Genomic DNA, 27,894 nt, shown 5'->3' on the forward strand with positions numbered 1-27,894 from the left:
GTTATTGCCTTGAATGTAAGATTCTCTAGAACAGTATAACTAAAAACGTAGGCCTGCTGTGTACAAAGTAATTCATGGCTCAGTTTCTGTAAATGTGCAGTCAGTCGTTTGTCAGTTTTGAATGACTCATATCTGATATCGGACTGGACTGAACCAAAGGAGAATTAATTTAATCTTTAACAACAAAGTGATGTTTTATTGAGGAGTGCGCCCTCTGCCAATCAACCGCGTAGTTGCGTTTCTGTGTCAAGTGACGGCTGAACTGCTGATCTGCGACAGACGAATCTACAACACGGACGGCAAGGAACCCACTTTTTCTTCGACGTTTGTCTTCTACCGTAAAGTTATCAAACCTCCCGTGTAGTTGTTCTCAAGTGCTCTTTTAACAATGGTGAAGGTATCTTTTAATTCTGCCCTTGGGCAGAAAGACGTGAAAAAGGACGCTGAAACACTTATTGCCGAAGAAGACAAGGTGAGTAAAATGGAACTTAATTAGCTACAGCAAGTTTCTAGTCACTAGTCCTTAGCTCTAGCTAGATTGCTAGTGCTAAATAACTTATCAAGGATGTCTACCAAACTAGTCTAACTCGTTTTCTTACTATGCATTGATCATTTTCTTTTCCTACACCTTACCAACAAATTTAAGACGAACGTTGTTAGCGTTACTACAAACTGCCGTTTTTGTGTTGTTGCTAGTCTACAGTTATTGACCGTTGATAACAATTTCTACTGTTTTAACGCATTAATTAATGCAGTTTAACTAAATAAGGGAAGTATCTGCAAATATGTTTATTGGCATTTGCGTTCCGTTCACATCTAGCTTTCGACTGGCTGTTGTCCCAGGTATTGTTGCTGTTTGGTCACCCGTCCCCCTCCCCCACATTAATAATATTCTCAGAATGACCTGCTTCTCTAAAGTCTTTGTTCTTTAGTAAAGAGAAACTTTGTCCCCCGCAACCACAATACAGTTGCACAAGCGGAATGAAACAAAACATTTCCCCATATCGGTCCGATATGAATCACTAGTTTATAATGTAAAAACGGAGGTATCTTAACTTCTAAGACCATGTAATCAGAAGCGCCAGAGAGAAGAGTTGGAAGATGGGACTGGGAGGTAGACAAGCTAGCACTCATGGCGTTGCAATTTCTAGTCAATGCCGGTATGGGCACATTGACTTATGGGAAAATCTGGAGTGATAGACAAGTCTCCAGTGTTGCAAATGACTCCGCCTGTTGCAAATGACTCCGCCTGTTCAATTGTTGACTCTTATCATATAAGATGTCATAAAATAAATAAAATGCCTGTCTTAAATGGTTTATAGATTTTAATTTGACATGGGCCTGCGTCATGTTTTTGACTAAACAAAAACTTGTGACAACGTCCCCAAGTCATTCTTGGATCATTATTGAAATCAAATTTTTGAAAAGGCCAAAATGATGTTCCATCAGTAACCTATTTGTTTAATATCGTCATCCATTTTTATCTTGATATTTTTCTGAAGTTGAAGCGTTTCGCCAGGAGTCATTTGATCACTGTCAGTAATCAGAGACTTGGGAAGTTGTCTCAGGGCAAACCTCAGGTCTTTTTCATTTCCTAACGGGGGAATTCCTCCTCTGTTTTGTGGTTTCTTCTACCACAATGAGAATCAGCTGTCTTTGATATGGGGGGTTTCATATCAGCAGTATTTTGTTTCCGTTTTCCCCCTAAAGCATCAACGCTTTCAGGAAACAGTGAGCAAGGATGCCTCTCCAAAGTAACTTTTTTAAATGTATTTTTATTTAATGACCATTTCCCCAGGCAGGAGGCTGCTTGCTGGGGTGGGAAGCCCAGTCTGGCAACGTGAAGCCAGGGCAGGAGGCTGCTGCTGGGGTGGGAAGCCCAGTCTGGCAACGTGAAGCCAGGGCAGGAGGCTGCTGCTGGGGTGGGAAGCCCAGTCTGGCAACGTGAAGCCAGGGCAGGAGGCTGCTGCTGGGGTGGGAAGCCCAGTCTGGCAACGTGAAGCCAGGGCAGGAGGCTGCTGCTGGGGTGGGAAGCCCAGTCTGGCAACGTGAAGCCAGGGCAGGAGGCTGCTGCTGGGGTGGGAAGCCCAGTCTGGCAACGTGAAGCCAGGGCAGGAGGCTGCTGCTGGGGTGGGAAGCCCAGTCTGGCAACGTGAAGCCAGGGTGGGATGAGGTGTCTCAGGAAGGGAGACAGACTTCTCTAGTGGTCTGTTCATACTTAGCCTGATTAACGATGGAGAGTTATTGATGTGTGTGTGTGTGGGGGGGAGGGGGGGGAGGGGGAGGAGGAGGAAACTAAACCATCAGATGTGATCGCGACACATGTCATGTAAAGCCTAGTGGTTTTATATTTTTTGGGGGCCTCATGGGTTTTCCCCTAGTATAGTTGCACCTGTGTTGTGCCAACTAATGCTGGCAACCTAACCAACATAAATAGGCTTTGAGAACATTGTCTAAGTGACCACACACAGACATCCCTAATGCGTGCTGCTATTATTTGGATAACCATAGTCAAGAAGAGGCTGCCCCTTTTAGACATACAGCGAAGCAAAATACATCAGGGATGCCGAACTGCTCAGCCACCTTGCAAGCACGCTAGTCTCTCTCACAAGCAGGTCTGAGCAGCGAGACTGCATCCTCTGGAGTGAGAATGACCTTTACCAGGCTGCTCTGAAGGGCATGGCTGCTGGGCGGTGTGTTTGAACAGGGAGGGATCTGGAGGCGACTTAGCGCCCCGGTCTTACCCAGCGGCTGCTGCCTGGGGTCCCGGGCTGTACTCCCTGGATGAGGCAGCTGACGGCTTTGGCTGTGCTTTTGGACATAAAGAGGAACTTCACACTGTAATAACATGCAAATCAAGTTAGAGTCCGTTGCAAATAAACTCAGTCTACAGCGTGCAGAGTACCAGAGTAGAAGTTTTGTATTCCGTTTTTGTGGTTAGGTGGGGAAAGCAGTAGTCTGATCTAATAGATTAGTGGCTATTCACTGGGTTAGTGTTGTCTGGAGGTCTGGGACAGGTCCTGTCAGATGAGAAGGAGTGAATGTGAAGATGTGGATCTTGTGTATTTAAACGGTGGAGTCGTATAAACTTAAAACATGGTCTGCATAAAGACCCACTGGTCATAGTTCACAGATAATTAGAGGAGATTTTCTGTTTGTGGAGATAAGGAGTCAGAAGTGTGTGTGTGTGTGTCAGTTTTTATCTTTTATTTAGGTTCTTTGGTGTGAATGTTTGCGATGGCTCTGCCATGTGCCAGGTTTATCAGGGGCCTCAGATTCTTCATGCTTCCTGTAGAGCCTGTTTGCGGTGCAGACCTGGAGAGGTGCAGTCACTGCGCCCTGTAGAGCTGGATAACAGACTGACTCCCAGTTCCTGAACGGCCATGTTGGGTCTGTCAGACCAGCCGCTTGGCTCCCTGAGAGAAGAGGCAGAGGGAGGGAGGAGAAGAGCCAACAAGAGACAGAGAGAGAAAGAGATAGAGACAGAAAGAGAGACAGACAGAAAGAGAGAGAGAGAGAAAGATACAAAGAGAGAGATAGAAAGACAAAGAGAGACAGATAGAAAGAGACAGAGAGAGAGACAAAGAAAGAGACAGAGAGAGACAGGCAGAAAGAGAAAGATATATAGACAGAGAGACAGAGCGAGAGAGAGACAGAGCGAGAGAGAGACAGAGCGAGAGAGAGACAGAGCGAGAGAGAGACAGAGCCAGAGCGAGAGAGAGACAGAGCGAGAGAGAGCCAGAGCGAGAGAGAGACAGAGCGAGAGAGAGACAGAGCGAGAGAGAGACAGAGCGAGAGAGAGACAGAGCGAGAGAGAGACAGAGCTGAGGCAAGCGCTGGGTGCTGCTTTACTCCCCCAGGTTCCCTTCAGCCTGCCCGTGTGTGTGGGGGGGGGGATTACGGTAATCACCCAGAGACCGTCTCAACCTGGAGAGATTTAGCAGGCCTCCCACAGTGCGTCTACCACCAACACATGGAGAGGGGAAGATTAAACCAGCCACATATGAGACCCCAACGACCTCCATCCCTCCTCCTCAGTCCCCTAACTCACCTCTCACTCAGAACCAGCCCCACAGGCTGGGTCCTGGCCCTCAGACCTCCAGGTGTACCCCAGCCCCATGTCTGTCCAGCAGGGAGACCAGCAGGGCTGTCCTCATGTTGCTTATCTCTCCAGAGGGTGAGATGACACAAAGGAGGCTAGGCTGTCTGAAACCGTAGCTCTGTCTCAGGTACCGACACCCTACCTGGGTCTGGGCTGAGGACGCTAGCCTGAGGACACTAGCCTGCTTCTAGGGGGTATCATAGCTGTCTGCACATTTAAACAGTGAGTCACACAGTCCTCCTCAACTGTGCTGCGTTTTTTTTGTGGTACAACGGTTAGGAGGAGGCCGACATGTCGTGTTTAGACGGTGGGTGGTGAGGTTGCGTCGTATGGTAATGTGGTACGGCACGGTGTTGTCGACAGTGCCTCACTGCAGGATTCAGCCCGGAGGATTCAGCCCGGAGGATTCAGCCCGGAGGATTCAGCCCGGAGGATTCAGCCCGAAGCGGTGACCTCGGCTGGGTGGGTCCCGGCCTGCTGAAAATGCTGCTTTGTTCTCCTGAGGCGGCAGCTCTCGGAGCAGGTAGAGACCTGCGCGGCACACCTGCGGGAGGGAGGGGAAGGGCGGAGGAACCAGGAAGAAGACAGTCTGATGTAACCTGTTCCTGAGTCATGGCCAAGTATGGTTCACTCAGTTCACCTGGGAGAGAAGGGAAAGTCTGCAACTGCAACACCCAGACAGTATATATGAAGATGTGTTTTGGGGATTTCTGTTTTATTGTGATAGTGTGTGTAGAGAGAGAGAGAGAGAGAGAGAGAGAGAGCGAGAGAGAGAGAGCGAGAGAGCGAGAGAGAGCGAGCGAGCGAGCGAGAGCGAGCGAGAGCGAGCGAGAGAGAGAGAGAGAGAGAGAGAGAGAGAGAGAGAGAGAGAGAGAGAGAGAGAGAGAGAGAGAGAGAGAGAGAGAGAGAGAGAGAGAGAGAGAGAGAGAGAGAGAGAGAGAGAGAGAGAGAGAGAGAGAGAGAGAGAGAGAGAGAGAGAGAGAGAGAGAGAGAGAGAGAGAGAGAGAATATGCAGGAAAGGCCCCCGGGCTGGAGTCGAGCCCGGGCTCCTGCAGTAAGGCCTCAGCCTACGAGGTATGGCTGCCCCACATACGGGCATCGAACGTGATATCACACCTCATACCATGAGAGGACAGGAACAGTCCAACAACGGCTAAATATCCCGCCTTGCTGACGGTTCATGCTGGAAGGCTGGGTGATATTGGGCTGTCCGCTCAGACAGGCATTGATCCCCAGCCTGGTGTCACTGTAACATGAACCCAGAGGCCCGGGGCAACCAGAGGATCAGCCAAGCAGAAAGACATCGCTTTCTGAGAAGAGGACAAGCAAATACCAAGCCCTGGAGATTCCCAGCACGGTCTCAAAGATGCCGAGGAGGAGAGATACCACGGTGGTCCTGAGGTTTAATGTTGACCGGAGAGGAGCAGAGAGGAGGGCGGGGGCGGTAGTGGGTGACATGGTTATCGGTTAGAGAGCCGAAAGAGGAAGTTAATGTTTTTCTGTAGCTAAACCATTGCAGAGGGAGTGCTGACGAGCAGTAAAACCAAACAAACATTGTTAGTTCCCTTGTGACTACTCAGGGAGTTGAAACACTGGGGGTGGAGAGGGTGAGCGGTTTGACTTCATCTGGTAAAAACCTCTTGGAGAAGGACTGTTTGATGGCATGTTGAGTCACGTTAAAGAACTACTTTCAGTACAGTTCTGAAAAACTGTTTTTCAGAAGGAGGAAGTGTGATACAGCAGATATCTACAATGAGGATTTTTAAGATCTGATCTTTTACTAAAGGAGGAAGTTCAAATCAAATCAAATTTATTTGTATAGCCCTTTTTACACGCAAGCATGTCACAGAGGGCCTCACATACGCCCATAGAACTGCCCCTCAACCAACCTAAACCCTCAAGGAAGACAAGGAAAAACTCCCAGAAAAACTCAACAGGAGAAAAAAATGGAAGAAACCTTGGGAGGAGCAATTCAGAGAGGGATCCCCTCCTCCAGAGACGGTTGATGAGAGAGAGGAGCAGAACACAGGCTAAACATATTCATACAGTGTCGATGGGTTTTGAAACACCAAAATCCATTGTTCAACTTTATAGATGTAGGACAGGACCGGGAGACTCGCGACCAGGTCCAGCGTTGGCTGACCAACGACCAGGCAGGTGCTGAGATGGGGATATCATTACAATCCAACGGTCTTAAGTCAATTGATTCAGAGGTAGTCGAGCCTACATATCATGTTCCCTGATGTCTACAGCAGCAGGGATTCCTCTGTTAGGGTTAGTGAAGGTAACAGCATTGGGAGTCAGGTGGCTGAGCGGTTAGGGAATTGGGCTAGTAATCCGAAGGTTGCCAGTTCGATTCCCGGCCGTGAAAAATGACATTGTGTCCTTGGGCAAGGCTCTTCACCCTACTGGCCTCGGGGGGGAATGTCCCTGTACTTACTGTAAGTCGCTCTGGATAAGAGCGTCTGCTAAATGACTAAATGTAAAATGTAAGGTGAGGGGCCTCTGAGTGACAGAGATGGCTCTGCCTGGAGAAGAGATGTGGAGAGAAAGGAGAAACGCCCCAGGAAATATTCCCTTTTTACTCTGGCCCGACCAGAGCTGCCAATCAGAGTGGATCTAATGGGATGGATGTTGGCTCTGTCCCACGCCACAGTACCACCATCACCCTCCCCTTGTTTCTGCCTGCCTCCTTCCTGTCGCTCCCTGTTCCACTTCCTTTGGCCCCCTGTGGCCTTGGTTGTCCCGGGAAACCTGGGATTTACATTTATTCATTTAGCAGACGCTTTTATCCAAAGCGACTTCCAAGAGAGAGCTTTACAAAGTGCATAGGTCACTGATCATAACAACAAGATAGCCAAAAAACATAGCCAAAAAACATCGCGAGTAGCCAAAACATGAAGCACACATTGTGAACAACCAAAGTAAGTGCCAAAGGGAAGAACCATATGAGCATGTAGTTAAACAAGTTACAATTAAACAACATGAACCGCTATAAGTGCAAGTGTACTTGTGGAAAAAAAGCAAGCAACAGTAATAAAAACAATATATCACAGCGAGAACAAAAATTTATGGGATTATGATTTCAAGAGGGTGGCACAGAGGTTGGGAAATGGTCAAACTTGTTTTCGAACGTGGAGTGCGAACCAGTCCTACTGCCTCTCTCTGTGTCCCTCCACCCTACAAGCGAAAGGGTCTTCCTGTTTTCTCCGACCTCCTGGGTGAGATCTGGGTACTGACTCATGGCCTGGGCTGGTCAGCTCCCCAGCTTTGGAGACACAGCCTCGTCAACACATTCAAGAACGGTCGTTTCCTCCATCAGCAGTTTCTCTAACCCTTGTGTTATCTTCCGGTCATTCTGACCCATCAGTCATTGTGACCCACCGTCATATTGCGACAACTTTACCGTATACAAAAACAAAGTGAATCATTTTCTTTTAACCGTTGGGCTGTCTCAACCCCCCACATTGCAAAGGTTAAAAGAAAATAATTTCTATTTGTTTTTGTATTGGGTAAGATTGGGTAAACACAACGATGGTTCGTTATGAACCTTTGGGTCATGTGACCCGAAGGCAGCACAAGGGCTAAGGCTGTAAAACAGCCTCCCGTACTTCCTCATATAGAAATACGAGGAAGCCACAGTCAGGCCGTTTTCGCAGAAAGGCAAGACTTTCTTAATTTGTTTCTAATGCTTCTACCCCACTCTCTTTCTCTCTCTACTTGAAACGTTGTCGACCGTCCGACATAAAGGGTGCTTCCCCGGTCTGAAACCCCCTGCTTTGTGAAGAGACTCGTGGATGTAGAAGTGAAGAATGTTTGAAAGAGGCTTTATCACTTGGACAGAGTCCATCGAGGGCTTGCATGTTTGTGTGCTGATAAGCTGGCTGCGGTGTTGACTATGTCAGAGTATGTGAAACCAGAGTCTGGAGTCCGCCATCAGTCACTCCCTCCTCTTGGTCTTTATATCTTGTCCTCTGGGTGAATTGTTATTCATCTCACTAGTGACTCCCGTCTGATAAGTCTGACATGCCCACTGAGTTAATCATTCCATAGTATCTCTTTCACAATATAGACGTTAATGTAGGCTACATGTTAGATGCTTGTTCAGCGCATGCCCTGTTGCTGGCTGCTGTGACCTCTGACCTCTTTTCAAACCCCCCTAACCTGTGTGTCGTTTGTGTGTTTAGGACCCAGAGGTAGGCCTGCCTGTGCAGCAGCAGTCTCGGGCCTGGTGCTGGTGCATGTGCCTGGGCCTGGCCCTCATGCTGTCTGTCGTAGTGGTGGGAGGGGCCTGCATCTACAGATATTACATCATGGAGGTAAGCGCATTCACAACACAGCAACCAGGACTACAATTACCACTAACCTTCACCACAGAGCCTTCTAGGCCAGTCACTGAATAGCACTCGCAACAGTGTCACAGCCTACCTAGCCAACACAGGTAATGCTTATTGTGGCCTAAAATGACCCACAATAACAACAAGGTCATTTAGTCACACAGCTACATGCTACCAGATATAGTCCCACAAAGATGGATCAGATAGATGGTTAGAATAGTCATGAGTTGACTCAGCCAGTATGGTGGAGACCCATGGAGGAAGCCCTGCAGTAAGACGGTGCCCCCGGGGGGGGGGTGTGACCTGGCAGGACCAGGTGTACGTGTGCGGGGTGAAGTACCGTGAAGAGGACTTCATGCTGGAGGAGGAGATCTGGATCTGCCGTCCCCAGTTCCGCCAGCTGCAGGAGAGCATCCGCTTCTGGAGGACGACCAGGTGGAGCTCATCAACGTGCCTGTGCCCGAGTTCGACGACAGCGACCCCGCCGACATCGTCCACGACTTCAACAGGGTGAGGAGGAAAACCACATCCTGGAGGGGTTAGGTTGGGTTAGGGGCAGTTCTAAGAGGGGTTGGGTTGGGTTAGGGGCGTTCTATGAGGGGTTAGGTTGGGTTAGGTGTAGTTCTATGGGCGCATGTGAAACCCCTTGTGACCTTACCTGTAAAAAGGGCTGTGCAGATACAATGTTACTTGATTTGGTGAAGTTGACCTGGTAGTGTTGCTACCAGACTGGAGGAGTTGCGATGTAGCGATGTAAACTTGTGATTGTTGTGTTGCGTGTTTAGAGGCTGACAGCCTACCTGGACCTGAGCCTGAACAAGTGCTACGTCATCTCCCTCAACACCTCCATCGTCATGCCTCCCAAGGACTTCCTGGAGCTTCTGGTCAACATCAAGGTAGGCCTGCCGCCAGCACGCTGACCCCGGGGACGGAAGGTCGGGAACAGACTGTTCTAGAACCAGAACAGTCAGGGATGTGTGTGATCACGTATTTTGTTGTTTATTAATATTGCAGCATTATGCCTGGTATCTGAGACGTAGTTACTTTGCACTGTGCCTGGTAAATACAGACAGTTCGTTGTTTGGAAACACAGCTGGACTTTCTACTGTAGACGCACTGTCCTCTCTCTGTCTCTCCCTCCCTCCCTCTCTCTCTCTCTCTCTCTCTCTCTCTCTCTCTCTCTCTCTCTCTCTCTTCTCTCCTCTCTCTCTCTCTCTCTCTCTCTCTCTCTCTCTCTCTCTCTCTCTCTCTCTCTCTCTCTCTCTCTCTCTCTCTCTCTCTCACTCTCACTCTCACTCTCTCTCCCTCTCCCTCTCTCTGTCTCTCACTCTCTCTCCCTCTCTCTCTCTCTCTCACTCTCTCTCCCTCTCTCTGTCTCACTCTCTCTCACTCTCTCTCACTCTCTCTCCCTCTCTCTCTCTCACTCTCTCTCCCTCTCTCTGTCTCCTCTCTCTCACTCTCTCTATGTCTCTCTCTCTCTGTTGACTTGACTTTGGATGGTCCTGCGTCCGTAGCTGCGTTGAGTGTCAGGTGAGTCATGCGTGCCTGTCTGTCCCCAGGCGGGGACCTACCTGCCCCAGTCCTACCTGATCCACGAGGAGATGATGGTGACGGAGCGTCTGGAGCACGTGGACCAGCTCGGGTTCTTCATCTACAACCTCTGCAGAGGCAAAGAAACTTACAGGCTTCAGCGCAGAGACACCATCCTGGGTGAGAACACTCTCACTAACACGCATACTCTCACACTCAAATCCAAACGACACATCTTTTAGTTAAAAGTCCTTGAACACTGACACATTGTTTGCTGTTTTGCTTCTGGTTATTATTGCTTTTTATAAACTTGTATTTTTTTGTGGAGTCCAATTGATGCTGTCAAGTCTCAAGTGATGGCGTACCGAACCAAAATAGTATAAAATGTGTCACAAGGAGCTTTTGTGTTAACAATATGTTGTTATCATGTTGACTGACTGGCTGTCAAGCAGGCATGCCTATTTTACAAACATGACCTTTTAAGAGGCATTCACTCACATAGCATTGTGATTGCGACATATCTGATGACTCATGCCTTCTCTAATAATTCAGCGGTGTGTGTTTAGACAAGGTAGCACAAGATGGCTGATCCAGAGACTATTTCTAAATACAGACTTTTTTGTTGACCTGCTTTACGTTCCCCGTGTCTTTTACAGGCATGCAGAAGCGCGAAGCCCTCAACTGCCACAAGATCCGTCACTTTGAGAGCAAGTTTGTGGTGGAGACCCTCATTTGCGAGCCTTAATCACCCGCCCAGTCCTGTCACAGTGCAGGCTATTCACGACCACTCTTAATGTCACCAGAGTGAAGATCTATTTTTTAATTCAGTTTTTGTGTATTATTTCTTTCGGGGATATGTGGGACGTACAGGTTTTAATGTGAAGCTGTTTTGACAACGTCACCATATGTAAAAAGGTTGTGTGTTTTTCCAACTCTATTTTATCGTGGAGGTTAGATTGAGTCAGTGAGGGGGGCAAAATATACTATTTTCCAAATTGTGGATCTCACTGACGACTTGACATCTATATGTCTGAAATGACCAGGAATTTTGACAGAACAATTGCTAATTTTGCACCATTGAATATGGTGGTAGAATGGAGATATTAGGTTTTTATATTTTAATTGTCTGCTGTAACTTGTTCCATTGCAACTATGACTTCTTAACTGGATTTCCTTAATTTAAGAGTGTGGATGTTTTATTTTCTCTTGGTCGAGCTTTAAGAATAACAAATTGTAACAGGGTGTTACAGAGTAATTAATAATAGAGTAAATTAATACTAATGGATGTTCTTTAAGAACAAAGAAAAACATGCACACTCTTATGTTAAAGTTCAAGATAATTTTCTCAACCTGTCTGTGAATGTTTTCCTTTTTGAATGTATCAATTGTTTTTCAATCACTTAGTTTATTATACTGATTTGTATATAACCTCAAAAGATATGACCAACACCACAATAAATCTTAAACCAGGATCTCTTTATTCAGCCCGGTTTCTTGGTAAATACAAACAATCTGTAATGTGGAGAGTTAAAAGTGTGTCTGTACGTGACCTTGTCCTTACTAGCCTGCATGCTTGTGAACTGCCAGCTCATCCTTTCCCCTCCATCTGCATCAGCCTTTTATATGTGAGCATATTTGCCACGTCTGACTGTGGTCATGTTGGCATTGCCTGTTGTCACCTGATCGTGTTGCCTACACACACACTATGTGGTGTGATCACATTTGCTTACACTTGCTCCCGTGGCGATATCTATTGGCTAAATGCGACGGTGTATCAGTTGACATACAGTGAGGCCATGTCACATGATCACTATAGAAATCTTCATGATTAGGAGTCTAATGAGTTGGACCTTGCTCAGGGCCTTGCTGGAAAGGAAGCCAGCTGGGACACCATGGTTGATCTTGGGGCACGTATTGAAGGAGACTGGATTTGCAGATAATGATGGAAGCCCTCTGTGTCGCTAATCAAATCAAATTGTATTTGTATAACCTGTTTTACAACCAGTGTCACAGAGGTCTTCACATACGCCCATAGAATTGCACCTAAACCAACCTAAACCCTTATCTGATAGAAGTATGCCTCTTAGATTAATTTAGCTTCATAGCTGAATACTTGGTTATCCCCAACCAGTTTGTGTTTTGGCTTAACTGTGAATGAAGTCTTGCATTGAATTGGCTACCCAATAGCACCTTCCAAATGCTCTTCATGAACCATCTTAGTTTGTCCATGTTTGGTGAAATAAGTCATTCGCTTCCTGTCATCTCTCCCATTAACTAATTCTAATTCTATGAGACTACATCTCTCAGTCAGAACCATTCTTCAAACAGCATCCAGATGGCATGGAGGGGGGGGGGTGGGAGGCATGGGGGCGGGCGACAAGGAGCGACAGAAATAGCCGAGTCATCTGACATCTTGTCGTCGCTGGCTCCCTCTGAAGTGGGAGACGCCACTCATCAATACTCCTGGCAGGAAGTGCCAGGCTGGAGTAGGTGTACTTCCTGTTACAGACACAGCCACTCTTCTCCAGACTGATTCACAGAAGATGCTATTTGAATGTATAATTGCCTGATGTCATCGTTCACACCAGAGATGATCTATGATCTCTTTGTGAGTTTCTAATATGGGAATGTTTGATTTATGTAATATCTAAAGTGAGGCCACACAGCCTAAGACAATCAGACCTGACATGCTTTTTTGTATAGTTGGAAAAGATAAGTACAATTTCAGGTGCATGTTTCATTTCACATACCCTTAATGTTGATTGCCTCGGTGTGTGTGTCCAAGAGTGCGAGAGAGACACATCCATGTGTGACTGTTTCCTCCATGTCCTTCATGGCAAACTAGGAATCTGTAAGCACATATGACCAGGCCTGGTGGACCTCTGACTCTGTGGGATGGACCTGCTGACAGCCTCAATGGTATGACTGCTAATGCAGGGGCTTAACGGAGTTAAATACAGTGTTATGAGTCCAGATATAAAGAAACATAGAACCACTGATCCCACATGGAGTCCTACAGGCTGGCTTTTAGAAATTCCAGATATATTTAATATGTTGTGTTCCACTTATTATTCCATGCGTCCACCTAACGCAGATAAGGGTAGTATTAAATGTTGAAGTCGTGGTTAACGCCTACTAGCTAGATACATAGCTACCAAGTAAACACGTGAATTCAATGCACACATACACACACATTAGCTGCCTTGCATTTCAACTGTGGGTGTGATATCTGCTAAAGGAAACATGATCTAGGTCCGTGAATAAACACCCAAATTTTGCCGCCATACCAAGTTTTTTAAAGTATCTGGTCTTAACACTTAGCAGCCCTCATATCTGATTACATCGGACACTGAAAGATAAATTTGAAGTCCAATTTGGCTACTTTATTTATATCTGTAAATGTTAATAACATAATATATTGTGGAGGAATGAAATCTATGCTGCTAATTCAATGCTGCTTTTTCATATGTTCTATGTCTCTGTTGAATAAAAGACAATCAGTACTTCAGATATACAAAATGTGTAATGACAATGCTGAACATATATTCAATGAATATAATAACATATTCAAATATAATCAATGCTTCAGATAGAAAAAGTAATGATAACGATGAACTTATATTCCAAATATATGATTATGCACCAAGATGTGACAAAGTAAGAAGTGGGTCTTGCACAGGAGAATGTATCCTTTGGTGAGGAAAGAGGAATGCAATAAGTCAGCCTACTGGCAGGGAGGGGTGTACTGGGTGATATGATTTGCTGCAGAGAATATGGAAGTCAAGGCCGGTGAGAGGTACCGGATGGGAGAGTCGAAATGGCCACACCATGGGACAAGGAGCCTCACAAGTCTTGAGAGTCAAGAGTCAACACTAGGAGATAAGAAGATTCACTAGCCCGTGGAGAATGTATCCTTTTGCATCTGGACATCATCAGATGCCCCCATGGTCTGCCCCCCCCCCCCCCCCTTTAACCTTGTATTCCTGTCCACCCAAATTAGAACATACGCGACAATATATCAATGTCTTCAGGCATTTTTGGCAAGTCGTTAGCGGCAGATGCATTCATTCTGTGGCAGTATATATATTTTTTATTGATTCCAAAAAATACAACTCCCAGAGTACATTGCATTTGGTTGTTCCTCCTGTTTAGCGTACCTAGCTTGCGGGGCATGTGTTACATTGGCCTCGTTTGCTAAATATACCAATAACCACTTAGTATTTCCAAACATGTGTTTGTGAGAGGGAATATTATTCGGGTAAGTATCATATTATTTTGTTTTTCACGCAAAACTGATGTGGGAAGCTAGTTGGTTTACTTTAACACACTAGTGCGGCTAACTAACTTGAGCACTGTGTATCTGTTACCATGGTAACAGGCTCGAGCTGCCTGTTTTGATGGGTGTTATAGTTTTTCCAAATGAATGAACGGTCTCAAGAACCTGAAATTAATAGATTGTGTAAACTCGGCTACTAATAAAATCACAAATTAACTTAGCAAGTGCCATGATATGTTGCTGAAGGACGTTGTGACAGCAACCTCTCATAAATAAGCAAAAAGAGTACCTTGCCAAACCTGTCAAATTGTAATTGTTCAAAACCACCTTTTTCTACTGCCTTCCAGGTTTACAGGTGTTATGAACAACTATGACATTGTCCGTCAGATTGGAGAGGGTGCGTTCGGGAAAGCCTTCTTGGCCAGGGACAGATATGGCGGATGTGAAAAAGAGTGTGTGGTCAAAGAGGTCAACCTCAGAAAGGTAGACAGTCAAGCTACCACATGCTCTGAAACTGATCTCCACAACACTTCAAAATAACTCTGCTTTTCACTGTCTCAATAGATGTCTCCTAAAGAGAAGGAAGCATCCAAGAAAGAGGTGACACTGCTCTCCAAGATGAAGCATCCCAATATCGTCACTTTCTTCAAATCATTCAACGGTTTGTTTAGAGTCACATACTTACTGACTTGATGTGTCCAGATTGTGTATGGGGTGTGTGTGGAGCTTGTTCCTGTTCTGTGTGGTTGCAGAGAGTGCTATGTGGGTGTGTGTGAAGTCTGGTGGTGTTCTGTGTGGTTGCAGAGAGGACTAGTCTGTTTATTGTGATGGAGTATTGTGATGGAGGGGATCTAATGAAGAAGATCAGCATGCAGAGAGGAATTCTGTTCTCTGAGGAGCAGGTATGCACACACACACACATATACTCACACACTCACAGACACGCATATACTCACACACACACACACACACACACACACACACACACACACACACACACACACACACACACACTCACACACTCACACACACACACACACACACACACACACAGCACTAAAAGCTTCTCCAGTTTATGGAGATATAATGAGAGGTTGTCATCAGCAAGGTTGATATTTTGGAAAATCATATTTTCTGCCCCCAAAAATAGAATTCCCCACTGACTCAGTCTAGCCTCCCCTATAAAATAAGAGTTGAAAAACACATAATTGACACTCTAACCTTTTTTATATTGTTATTTCTGTTCAGATCCTGGACTGGTTTGTACAGATCTGCCTTGGACTGAAGCACATTCACGACAGGAAGGTCCTACACAGAGATATCAAGGCACAGGTAAAGCAGATACAACTAGCACCCAAACACAACTCTCACATCAGAAAGATCCAGGCCATGAACACAGCCCTCAGGCTTTCTGTGTGTGTGTGTGTGTGTGCGTGTGCGCGTGCGCGTGCGCGTGTGCGTGTGTGTGTGTATAGGCATGACTCTGTGTGAAACACATAAATCAATGGTCATTGAAGTAGACAAAGATCTCATATTAGGATTCCACCCATAAAAAACAGCATTACAAATTGGAGACTTCAGGGAAATGTTATAGCATTGATATTTTTGGAACCACACAGTGTCCAACTGTACCTCAAACAAGGGTTCCACTGTGCTACGACTGCACTTATAGGATCTGCATGTTCAGTCGGCTTGTGAGCTATGGGCTCCTGTCTGTCTGTCCATTTCTATTCATAGCAATAAATGTGATATTTTACATCACATGGAACCACATATACTGTACTCAGTCAAACTGGATCTATTCTTTATCTACTGTTTATTTCATTGTGTTAAAAAAAAAATGTTTTATATCCTTTTTCCCACATAGAATATCTTCCTCACCAACAGTGGTATGACAGCCAAATTGGGGGACTTTGGAATAGCAAGAATGTTAAACAAGTAAGTTAAAGTCCTTGTACTGTCTCCCGTCTGAGATTTACGACTGTACGGGTCTCTGACTGAATGCACTGGAACTAATGAACCTCCAAAACATGCCATTAACATTCCATAAGCTGCAGGGCTGTGCGGGACATTGTTGCATGGTTTGAAACGTCCATGGTTTGAAACGTCCATGGTTTGAAACGTCCATGGTTTGAAACGTCCATGGTTTGAAACGTCCATGGTTTGAAACGTCCATGGTTTGAAACGTCCATGGTTTGAAACGTCCATGGTTTGAAACGTCCATGGTTTGAAACGTCCATGGTTTGAAACGTCCATGGTTTGAAACGTCCATGGTTTGAAACGTCCATGGTTTGAAACGTCCATGGTTGTCGGGTTCAGATTGCGTGAATACACTTCTTTACTGTGAGGTCGACGTGGCTTATTTAAAAAGATGAGGTGTAAGATAAAAGGAGAAAGATCATCTTGGAAATGCTAGGGCATTTTTGTGCCTAGACCCTACCAGTACAGCATGGGGTTTCTGTATTGGAAAATGTTGACATTTTGATGAAATGTAATGCGTGTTCACGCCCGTCTGGTGCAGCACCATGGAACTTGCCAGGACTTGTGTGGGGACACCATACTACCTGTCTCCAGAAATCTGTGAGAACAGACCGTACAATAACAAGACGTAAGTACCCTCGGAAATCCTATCTTACTATCTCTCTCACTCTCGCTCTCACTCTCGCTCTCATTCTCGCTCTACTTCTCGCTGTCATTCTCTCTCTCCCTTTCTCTCTCTCTCTCTCTCTCTCTCTCTCTCTCTCTCTCTCTGTCACCAGACGTCTTACACAACCTGGTCATTTGCATAGACTGACACTGTAAATTCTATATTATATTCCCATATCTGTGTGACTAAGACACGTTTGGATCTCTCTCTCATTCTCTCTTCTTTTTCACTCTCTCTCTCCCTTCTCTATTGATAGTACAGTTTTTGGCAATGTGAGCCAGTTCCACAGTACATGTGTGTTTAAAACACCCACAGGAAATACCGTTATGTGACTGTGCCAAGGCCTGAAATATAGCTCTTATATGAAGCTGTGATGTCATGAACCTGCGTGGAAATAGGACAACTTAAAAAGTAATTCTCCCAGAACTGCATGTGGCTCTCTCTCTCTCTCTCTCTCTCTCTCTCTCTCATCTCTCTCTCTCTCTCTCTCTCTCTCTCTCTCTCTCTCTCTCTCTCTCTCTCTCTCTCTCTCTCTCTCTCTCTCTCTCTCTCTCTCTCTCTCGTCTCTCTCTCCTCTCTCCCTCTCCCTCTCCCTCTCCCTCTCCCTCTCCCTCTCCCTCTCCCTCTCCCTCTCCCTCTCCCTCTCCCTCTCCACTCTCTCTCTCTCTCTCTCTCTCTCTCTCTCTCTCTCTCTCACTCTCTCTCTCTCTCACTCTCTCACTCTCTCTCTCTCTCTCTCTCACACTCTCTCTCTCTCTCTCTCTCTCTACCCTCGTGTCCTTGGCTACTAGCCACAGCAGTGTGTTGGGACACTATTGTTCTGCTTTCCAGTCAGGGTCTGTTTTGACGATCACTGGGTCAGAGGGCGTTCAACAAGCCCCTCCAGCTGTAGCCATCTAGCATCAACACACACTCCCTCCACACAAACACAGACGCACAAACACACACTCTCCACACACCCTTCACACACACACGTACCGTACGTGTTCTTTTCCCATAAGCACTCCACCAAATAGAGTAGGAGTCATCAAACATGCTTCAACAGCAATGTTCTACTGCATGTTCTCACAGTATCTCCAGGATTCTACAGCATGTGTGTACCTACTGTAAAACCACTTCTCATGGAAAGTTTAACAAACTTTATTAACAAACTGCCATTTTAGTTTCAAACGCAGGAATACCTCTGAATCTGTAGTCCTATGTCACACTGTTCTCTCTGGAAGAGTACATGAGTGTAGACTGCATAATGCAAGGTTGGTTCAGTAAGGACTGTGTGCGTGCCCCTCTCTCCTCCACAGGGACGTCTGGTCCCTGGGCTGTGTCCTCTATGAACTCTGCACTCTGAGACATCCAGTAAGCACCACAACAGTCCCCCCTCGCTGGGATCACGCCAGAAACACCCAGCTGCACCCGTCCCTCCCTCATCACAGGGCCTGTTTCTGTGCGTGTATGAGCGCTCACCTGTGTCGTAGCTGAGCCCTCCTGTCCTGCGCCCGCAGTTCGAGGGGAGCAGCCTGAGACAGCTGGTGGGGAAGATCTGTAGGGGGCGCTGTAACCCCGTGTCGGCCCGCTACTCCTACGACCTCCGCCTGCTGGTCGCTCAGCTCTTCAAGGTCAGCCCTCGAGACCGGCCCTCCGTCACCTCGGTCCTGAGGCGCCCGCTCCTGGAGAAACGCATCAGCAAGCTGCTAGACCCCCAGGTGAGGGGAAGGGGTGGGGGAGGGGAGGTGAAGGGAAGGGGAGGGGAGGGGAGAAAAGAAGAGAGGAGAGGAGGAGAAGAGAACAGAAGAGAGGAGAGGAGAGAAAGAGGGTTTAGTGGTTCAAGAATTCAGCGCAGTCAACTACATTTTGCGATCATTCCGATAAACCAGACCACAGCTTTGAACAGGAAGTAAAAAATAGATACGAAACCCACACATCTTCACAAGTCTTTAAGCAAAGATACGTGTTTGTATTTCCGTTTTTGTGTGTGTGTTTGTATTTGTGTCTCTGTGTGTGGGTCAGGTGATTGAGGAGGAGTTCAGCCACACAGTGCTGCACAGAAGGCCACCTTTAGACCCTCGTAATGCTGCTAAAGTGCAATCAGGGCCAGCACAGACACCAGGTACTCACACACACACACACTCTCCTGGTACTCACACACACACACACTCTCCTGGTACTCACACACACACACACTCTCCTGGTACTCACACACACACACTCGCCAAGATTTTCCACTCATACTGATCATGCACGTAAATATACGTGCAACTCAGACTCACACACACACACACCAAGACAAGAGTCAACTAGTCCTCTTTACGACTCAAATGACTTCTCCCTCTCTTGCTTTGTGCCATGTGCTCCACCTATTGGTAATTTAGTATTATAACATGTTCACGCTCTGTTCTTTGGCACCAAATCTGGTTCTACTTCCTTATACTCAAGTACTTGGTAGATAACGTAAACTTTAGCCCTATCTGTTAGTCCCAACCATGACAGGAGATCATCGTGAGACTGTTCCTATCCAAGTGCTGACATCATTTGTTAGCACCTGTCATGTAATAGCTACAGTAACCTTATTAACAATTCATGACTGGACTGCTTTTCAGATAAATGGGTTTTCATCGGAATCATCACCTTTGTCGGTTACCTAGTGAACTGTCTTAAATGGTTTCCCCTACAGTGAAGGTCCCCAAGCCCAGAGCCCCAGAGAGGCCTGCTCCTCAGCCAAAGCCTGGGCCCCCGATGAAGAAAGCTCCCCCCAAACCAGAGTGGAAAGCCCCAGTCAGAGTCTACACCCCTCAGCATAAAGTAACTATCCCCAGCAGCACAGGGGATAGACCCACCATACTGCTAAGAAGAGAGCAGGTGTCTTGAAAGAGCTTTCCATGACAAATGAGAACCAACCAACCACTGTTGCTATGTCAGCTGACTGGCTGAATTGAGCAATTTTTGTTGACTGATGTGTTGACACAGTCTTCCGTAAGACCTCTTAGGGCTTCTTCTCCAAGTTGCTGTATTTCCTGTTTTCAGCCGTTTGCCCCCAGAGGGGTGCCAGTGGGCAACCCGCCGGTCAGACAACGTGCTCAACAACACCCCAGGTGGCCCAACAGTCGGCCAGTCAACTTCTACGACCACTACCACGCCCAGCTGGACGCCATCCAGAGACACAAGGACAAGACCCATCTCCCTCCCCACCATCTCCCTCCCCCTCCTCCTCTCCACCATCCTCCCCCTCTCCCTCCCCACCATGTCCCTCCCCACCATCTCCCTCCCCCTCCTCCTCTCCACCATCCTCCCCCTCTCGGTCCCCCCCTCCCTCCTCAGGCTCAGCCCCAGGAGGGGTGTGAGGCTTGGGTCATCCCAGTAGAACCCTACCAGCTGTGAGTGTTGGAGCGTGTTCTGTCCATGGCGACAGAGCTCTCTATTTACACATCTATAGATAGTCTGTCAGTGCTCATAGTGGGAGTCATCTGGCTCAAAGGCTTTCGTAAAAGTGTGTGTCTGTGTGGGTGTGTGTGTCTGTGTGTGTGTCTGTGTGGGTGTGTGTGTGTCTGTGTGGGTGTGTGTGTCTATCTCTCAGTGTGGCTGCGGCTCGTGATGAATACCTCCAGAGGAGACGAGAGGCCGACCAGTACAAGCAGCGGGCAGAAAAACAGCTGGTGGGTTTCATTCCTCCTGGTCTCTGTTCTCTTACCTTGACACCTTTCAAACACAGATCTATAAAAACAACCCTTGATCAGATGGCTACTCTTTCAGACGATATGAATGTCGTGTTTTCCTCCCACCATGCGTCCATGTGGGGCCCTCCTCCGGGGCTCTCAGGGTCTGCGTCCCTCCACGGCAGACGCAGAGAGGTACAGACAGCCGGGGCCCGGCCAGGGGCCCCCGCGGGCCCCACACAAGGACAGGAGACAGGGGGAGCAGCAGGTGAGACAGACAGGGAACAGGTGTGTGTGTGGGGGGGGGGGTGGGGGTGCGTGTGTGTGTGTGTGGGGGGGGTGCGTGTGTGTGTGTGTGGGGGGTGGGGGTGTGTGGGGGGGGTGCGTGTGGGGGGGTGTGTGTGGGTGTGTGTCTGTGTCAGTAACTTGACCTTGATCCTGATGTTAGCTTGTGTTTCTGTCTATGTTAACGTGTGTGTGTGTGTCATAAGGAGTATTTACGGCAACTGCAGCACATCAGACAACAGTATTACAACGATATGAGGGAGATCCGAATGAGAGCTGGAGCAGAGGTAATGACAACAACAGACACGTTTCTTTCCTCAATTATTGTTCTCATATTAATTTTACTATTACCGTTTGTAAAAGATTCAGCTTCCAAAATAACCACTGCAAACACAGTACTTTCTCACCTGGGTGGTGTGTCAGTGTAGTATTGGTGAGACTACCTGTATGTCTGTCAGACCCAGCCAGTGGTGAAGCCAGGTACCTACCTGGTGGAGCAGGCCAGACCCTCAGAGACACCAGCGCCCAGAGAGAGACCACACCCTGCCCAGGTGAGACCAGCTCTCACATGACCTGTCACCTTTTATCCTCTCAACACTCCAGAAGTGGGATCCTGCCAGATTCTCGATTCCTTGATACCGGCATTGTATGCTGATATAGGAGTATATATGTGATGTCCTGTGTGAGTGTCCACAGGACGTGGAGGGGGCGCTCAGACAGATTGGTGAGGAGAACCGGAGGGAGAGGAGAGCCTTGCAGAGGAAACACCCAGATAAGGTGAGGGACATTAGAGGTGAGACCACTACCCTCCCAGCTCTGGATATCAGTCAGTAAAGAGGTTACATCCTGTATCAACAGAAGGCTGTTATGTTTGAGATCAGACTGGACGATGAAGGCGTGCCGGAGAAGAAGAAAAAGGAGGTGGAAAAGACTTATGAAATCATACAGGTGAAAGAAAAAGCAAAGGTTCTTTGCATCAGATATTAAGGCACTCCGGTATCACAGCCACAACACTGTGTGTGTGTGTGTGTCTAGGAGGTGGACTTACTGAACCAGACCCTGAGCTTCCAGGCAGGGGAGGAGCTGAGACACAGGGATTGGTCGGTTCCTGGAGAGCAGGAAGAGGAGAGACACAGGGATTGGTCGGTTCCTGGAGAGCAGGCAGAGGAGAGGAAGGCCTGGGGTGCTGGAGCTCCCCAGACTCTCCTGAAGGCTTTGGCAGAGATGGACGTATCATCGGTCTACACCACCATGGCTGCATCTGAGCAGGGTGAGACACAAACACACCTACACACACCCTGACCCTAACCAAGACACAAACACACCTACACACACCCTGACCCTAATCAAGACACAAACACACCTACACACACCCTGACCCTAACCAAGACACAAACACACCTACACACACCCTGACCCTAACCAAGACACAAACACACCTACACACACCCTGACCCTAACCAAGACACAAACACACCTACACACACCCTGACCCTAACCAAGACACAAACACACCTACACACACCCTGACCCTAACCAAGACACAAACACACCTACACACACCCTGACCCTAACCAAAACACAAACATACCTACACACACCCTGACCCTAACCAAGACACAAACACACCTACACACACCCTGACCCTAACCAAGACACAACCCCCCCCCACACACACACACACACACACACACACACACACAGTACTGCAGCTGTTGTGTTTTCTCTCAGGTGAGGCGATAGAGGAAGAGGACTCTCCATGGGAGAGGAGGAGGTGGGGGGAGGGACCACCTAGAACCCTGCTCAACGTCCTGGCCCAGGCCGAGCTCTCCTCCACCCTGGACCCTCCCACACCAGGAGAGACAACAGGAGAGACACCAGGAGAGACAACAGGGGAGACAACAGGGGAGACACCAGGAGAGACAACAGGAGAGACAACAGGAGAAACACCAGGGGAGACACCAGGAGAGACACCAGGAAAGACACCAGGAGAGACACCAGGGGAGACACCAGGGGAGACACCAGGAGAAACACCAGGGGAGACAGCAGAAGAAACAGCAGGGGAGAGACCAGGAGAGAGACCAGGTGAGACACCAGGAGAGACAGCAGGTAAGACACCCACACCTTGCGGAACGCAGACGACATCAGTGAAGGGGTCACAACCTAAGTGGGAAGAAATGTGTCTCCCGTCTCTCTGTAGAGCCCCTGACAGAGAAGGACACAGCGGAGGACGAGAGAGAGGGGGAGGAGGAAGAGGAGGAAGATTCTGACGTGGAGGTGGACGAGGAGCGTCTGGAGCCCAGGTCGGATGATGACGACACGTGAGTGTGTCAGCCTGTTGGTTGGTCTGGCGTTTGATTATGAAGGTCTGTCGGCAGGCTGTGGGGCGATACAGAATCTGCTCTTCTGAGGGAATCTACAAGCAGTACTTTAGCACCCTGCTCTTTGGAAAAACACAACAACAATTAAGAAATGGTTGTTTGAATGTCTCCTTTACCTCGTCTTCAGGAACTTTGAAGAGTCCGAGGACGAGCTGCGCAAAGAGGTAGCAGAGTCCATGAAGAACCTGTTCATCATGGAGGATGGACAGAGCGAGGAGGAGGCAGACAGGGCAGGGACAGATGGAGAGGAGGAGGAGGGCTGTGGAGAACAGGAGGCACAGGACCGCCGGCAGATCAAACCGTTGTGGGAGCCATCATCAGACACCTCCATGCAGGGGAGCCCCCTGGCAGCCGCCCCCCAGGCAGAGGGGTGCGAGGCTGGGCTTGTACAGCCAGCTCAGACCCAGGCATCAGCTGTCCGCCAGGCCCAGACCAGCAGCACTGAGGACACATAGTCAGAGATGGCAAAAGTACTTACATGCTTCACTCAAGTAGAACAGATACTCATGTTGAACAGATACTCAGATACTCAAAAGACTGGTAAAAGTTGAAGTGCTGACACGTTTTCACTCAAGTTAAAGTAAAGAAGTATGTGGCTGACATATACTTCAGTAAAAAGTAGCCATTACTACTATACTTGGACCTCACATCATATTAATACAAAAAGACACTATAAACTTTTTCCAGACACAGTGAAAGGAGTCTAAAACGGAGTAGATTAAAGCAGAGCAAGTACAGGAGAGTACAGTAAAGTGGTCATCAAGTACTCATCAATGATGCAAACCTTTCAGTAGAAACTGCCTTTAGAAACTTTATTTTTCACACACAACACGACACAAAAAGTTTCTAGTTTTGTTCAAAACGTCTTTTTCTAGAATATTTTCCTTGTTGCCTTCTTGATGGTAGCTTCGTAGACTAGTTTAAGTTTGTTGTGCGTGATAGCCAGGAAATGAAAACATTTAAAATAAAGTTTTCAGAAAAAGAATGAAGTAAACCTACTGATAACTGGAGTCAGGTGGCTGAGCGGTTAGGGAATTGGGCTAGTAATCCGAAGGTTGCTGGTTCGATCCCCGGCCGTGCAAAATGACGTTGTGTCCTTGGGCAAGACACTTCACCCTACTTGCGAAGGGGGAATGTCCCTGTACTTACTGTAAGTTGCTCTGGATAAGAGCGCCTGCTAAATGTAAATATACCAGAAAAATCTACAAAATCTAAGTACACAGTGCACATAGCAGCAGATACATTATTATTCATATCATTCTTTATTTTGAGATGTGAGAAATGTAAACTGCAAAAACACAAGATGTGAATTCCTGGATTTACATGAAATAAGACTGAATTTGATCATGGACTTCAAAACTCCTAAAGTGCTTTAGAATTGTTTAGTTTTGTTGTTATTCCTGCAAGATGAAGCAAACTGAGACAGTATAAACCTTCTCTCCAACGTCCAGCGCTGTAGTAGCCTGTGATAAAAGCATGAAATGTGGAAGATTGTCCACCCTAAGGTATGCAGTGGAAGCAAGCATTTACCAGATGTCAACTGTGTTAAAATATACAGTATTGTTGAAACTAAAGTGAATATAATCTTTTTTTTTCAAGTCCATATACCACATTCACAACAATATACTATTTATAATATAACTATTTTACTTTATATACATTTCCTTTTTAATAACATTTGACAATGCTTTTTGACACATCTGTATTTTTTAATCTCTGCAGAGAGAGAAATTTGGTCAGATTTATTTTACAATTTTGGTCTAAAAAATACAATTTCAAGTACTCCTTTAATGTAAACATAAATAAGAATGTCTAAACCAGAATCCCACCCTCAGCTAAGAGACTCCTCCACTTCAGTGAAACATAGTTAAAGCACAGATAAGACCACTGACAAGCAAGCCTGCTAGCTGTTCTTTAACAATAAGAATGATAGACCCTGTAGCCAAGCAGAGCTTGGATAGGGCAGCAGTGCTGGTCCACACCCAGGCCAGAGAGGGAGAGAGGGGGAGAGGGAGAGGGAGAGGGAGAGAGAGAGGCTGAGGGGTCACAGTCTGTGGAGAGGGGAGATGTCAGATCGACCATCCTCATCGCAACACCACTCCCACGAGAGGTTCCACTGCAGACAGGAAGCAAGCCTCAAACTCCTGGTCTGAGAAGCGCTCCACCGACCGCCTGGCGTTCTGACGGATCTCCAGTCTGGCCGCGGGCGACAGCGCCAGAATGGTTTCCATGGCGGCGGCGTAGCTTTCCTCGCTGTCCGCCAGGAAGCCGGTCTGGCCGTCCTCGAAGGGCACCACAATGTCCAGCTTGGGCCCCCCAGACTTGTGAGCCAGGATCACTGTTCCTGCAGCCATGCACTCCACCACACCTACGAGTCACAGCAGACAGGTGACTGACTAGAACACGTCAATTTGCAATTAAATAGAAAAAATTTCGTCAAAAGGGCCTGTGTCCACATAGAGCTTTTATTTATTTTTGTATCAATGAAGAGAGCGTATGTGGTCGCTAGTGATATCCTGACAGGAAAAATAGCTCTAGGTGAACCATTCTGGAACACACACTTTCAGACAAACCGACAAAAACACGTACGAATCCGACTGAATCCACACAAGGCACCCAAACAAGGGACTCAGTTTCCCCTTACCTATTCCGAAATGCTCATTCCACATGGTGTGCAGGCCGATGGTCGCCTGCGCCAGCTCCCGCTTCAGCTCCTCAAACGACACGTTCAGTTTAAACTCCACCCTATCTGCCACGCCCAGCTCCAGGCAGAGCCCCTTCAGCACCAGCACCCTCTCCTCATCCTCCTGGTTCCGACACCCCCCGACCAGCACCAGCCTCACCGACTCCCGCCCCCCCTCCCCTGCCCCCTTCCCTTCCAGAAGCTTCCGGAATGCCCTGATCTGCAGGCGATGGTCCTTCTCCGGCCGGAACTGCCCGACCGACACGATGGAATGGCACTTCCTGTCTCCGGCCCCGACTTCCTGTCCCAGCTTCTCCCAGCCGTCCTCCGTGTCGTCCTCCGTCTCCAGGGGGAGGTCCAGGAAGGCGCGGACGTCGCAGGGAGGGTAGACCACCGAGGTGCGGCCGGGGGTGCGCCACAGGGCCAGGATGTGTCCCAGCGTCCAGGTGGAGTTGACCATGATGACGTCGCTGCAGGAACCGGCCAGGCCGTACAGCAGGGAGAAGGCACAGTAGTACAGCACCTTTGCGGCGCTCAGAAGGGGGTTGGCGGAGATGTAGTCTGCGTTGTTGAACCTGGAGAACAGAACATGGAGCTTGTCACGCGTTGGATGTCTGGAACTGGATGTTGGAGGCGGCCTCTTATCGACTCCACTAATGAACTCATGAAAACAGAATGTAATCTACTTAACAAGTAATGCACTTAACGTGTGTTAACTTATGTAATGTACATGCACTTTATTTAGCAGAAGCTTTGATCCAAGTTGAACCTGCGATCTTATCCACAGTCACATCACATGCTCTACACCACTGAGCTACACCTAACCCCAGTATATATCCCTACGACTGGAGGAAGCAGGACAGGCGTTGTACCAACCTGGGGTTCCTGTCCCGCACTACAGACAGCATGTCGGTGCTGACGGTGGGGTAGTGAACATAGCTGCCCACCCTGCAGCCTCCCAGGTACCGGAACACAGGCAGGGTGAAGGCGTAGCCCATGGAGTCTATGTAAACATCAGGGACGTGGGACGTGAGGGCCTCCCAGCCCAGGAACAGGGAGCCCATGCTCTGGCCCAGCAGGGTGAAGTGCGGGTAGGAGCTAGCCTCCACCAGGGCGCGGTTTTTCAAGAAGACAAAGTTCACCGGGCGAGGCAGACGGATGTTGAAGCGCTGCCGGGCACCTTCGGTGATCTGCTCCCCTGTTACTCCTTGATCGCCGGTGTAAACCACGAAAGACACGTTAGGGTACCTGCGGAAGGAATCGAAAGTTTGTGTAATAGTATTCGACTTGGATGGAGTGGGGACGGGAATTAGACTTAGGTAGCCTACCTGTTCTGGAGGGCTCGTATGGCGCACCATAGCACCCGCTCCCCGCCTCCCCCGGCGTTGCAATAGGGATGGAAGAAGGCCACCGTTGGAGCGCCGTTCTGTGAGATCGCTTGGGCTTTGCGACAGTTCTGCAGCCACATCCGGATGCCCATGATGAGTAGGGCCAGCAGCAACGTCAGGACCACGCTCAGGTAGACGCATGGCAAAATCAACGACCATAATAATCTGTTTGAGATGGGCAAAATATTACATTTCACTCACACAAATTAAGCGAAGCTGAAAACAAGTGAGCACTGACGTTGTCACATACACATCTATTCTTGAAAACCAGACAATTGCTTGCGAACTCTATGCACCATAGTGCAAAACAAAGTATTTTCTTCAGCTAATGCGATAGTAGCTATACTGTGTTGTGCTATTTTAGCTAACTTCGCTACTCTAGCAAACAGACTACGTACGTTACGCTGTTACGTTAACTATTAGGCTACAAGTCAACTTAAATACAAAATCGAAAGTAGTCATGTGTCTTCTGCACATTTGATAACTATTAGAAATGACAGTAGATTTTCAAGTATAGGATTATTACCTGATTAAGTCGCACAAACACAAAGACAGATGATCATGCCCAGCCATCTTGACAACGCAACAACAGTCCTTTGACTCAGGAAGTGTTTGTAT

At 47.7% G+C, this 27,894-nt stretch overlaps 3 protein-coding genes across 3 annotated transcripts; 2 read left to right on the top strand and 1 right to left on the bottom strand.

Moving 5' to 3' along the window:
• Positions 1-251: 251 nt before the first annotated feature.
• itm2bb (integral membrane protein 2Bb) lies at positions 252-11,441 on the top strand. The gene is given in 7 exon segments (XM_067257674.1): positions 252-472; positions 8,290-8,421; positions 8,750-8,804; positions 8,807-8,949; positions 9,225-9,335; positions 9,999-10,149; positions 10,626-11,441. Coding segments are annotated over 7 exon segments (765 nt in total). The 5' UTR covers positions 252-388; the 3' UTR covers positions 10,715-11,441.
• Positions 11,442-14,605: 3,164 nt separating this feature from the next.
• LOC136967646 (serine/threonine-protein kinase Nek5) lies at positions 14,606-23,903 on the top strand. The gene is made up of 22 exons (XM_067261506.1): positions 14,606-14,728; positions 14,810-14,906; positions 15,050-15,147; positions 15,494-15,577; positions 16,113-16,183; positions 16,767-16,853; positions 18,191-18,245; positions 18,392-18,592; positions 18,897-18,996; positions 19,561-19,688; positions 19,911-19,949; positions 20,205-20,260; positions 20,455-20,539; positions 20,703-20,807; positions 21,031-21,111; positions 21,283-21,375; positions 21,512-21,601; positions 21,683-21,772; positions 21,860-22,094; positions 22,556-22,933; positions 23,025-23,145; positions 23,333-23,903. The coding sequence occupies exons 1-22, from the start codon at positions 14,606-14,608 to the stop codon at positions 23,658-23,660; spliced, it is 2,745 nt and encodes a 914-aa protein (XP_067117607.1). The 3' UTR covers positions 23,661-23,903.
• Positions 23,904-24,436: 533 nt separating this feature from the next.
• Positions 24,437-27,853, bottom strand: LOC136961136 (GDP-Man:Man(3)GlcNAc(2)-PP-Dol alpha-1,2-mannosyltransferase-like). Its single transcript, XM_067255109.1, has 5 exons — positions 27,803-27,853; positions 27,217-27,441; positions 26,765-27,136; positions 25,850-26,463; positions 24,437-25,573 (listed from the first exon to the last, which is right to left on the bottom strand). The coding sequence occupies exons 1-5, from the start codon at positions 27,847-27,849 to the stop codon at positions 25,290-25,292; spliced, it is 1,542 nt and encodes a 513-aa protein (XP_067111210.1). The 5' UTR covers positions 27,850-27,853; the 3' UTR covers positions 24,437-25,289.
• Between the last annotated feature and the right edge of the window lie 41 nt (positions 27,854-27,894).

The sequence above is a fragment of the Osmerus mordax genome, chromosome 2, assembly GCF_038355195.1.
Source record: "Osmerus mordax isolate fOsmMor3 chromosome 2, fOsmMor3.pri, whole genome shotgun sequence".
Lineage (NCBI taxonomy): Eukaryota > Metazoa > Chordata > Actinopteri > Osmeriformes > Osmeridae > Osmerus > Osmerus mordax.

Bases quoted from the DNA above. Each gene is read 5' to 3' on its own strand.
- LOC136967646 (XM_067261506.1), top strand. From the start codon at position 14,606: ATGAACAACTATGACATTGTCCGTCAGATTGGAGAGGGTGCGTTCGGG. The intron at 19,689-19,910 runs GTAACTATCCCC...TCCTGTTTTCAG, and splicing joins TCTACACCCCTCAGCATAAA to CCGTTTGCCCCCAGAGGGGT. The intron at 22,095-22,555 runs GTGAGACACAAA...GTTTTCTCTCAG, and splicing joins CATGGCTGCATCTGAGCAGG to GTGAGGCGATAGAGGAAGAG.
- LOC136961136 (XM_067255109.1), bottom strand. From the start codon at position 27,849: ATGGCTGGGCATGATCATCTGTCTTTGTGTTTGTGCGACTTAATCAG. The intron at 27,137-27,216 runs GTAGGCTACCTA...TTCCTTCCGCAG, and splicing joins ATACGAGCCCTCCAGAACAG to GTACCCTAACGTGTCTTTCG. The intron at 25,574-25,849 runs GTAAGGGGAAAC...TGTGACTCGTAG, and splicing joins GAATGAGCATTTCGGAATAG to GTGTGGTGGAGTGCATGGCT.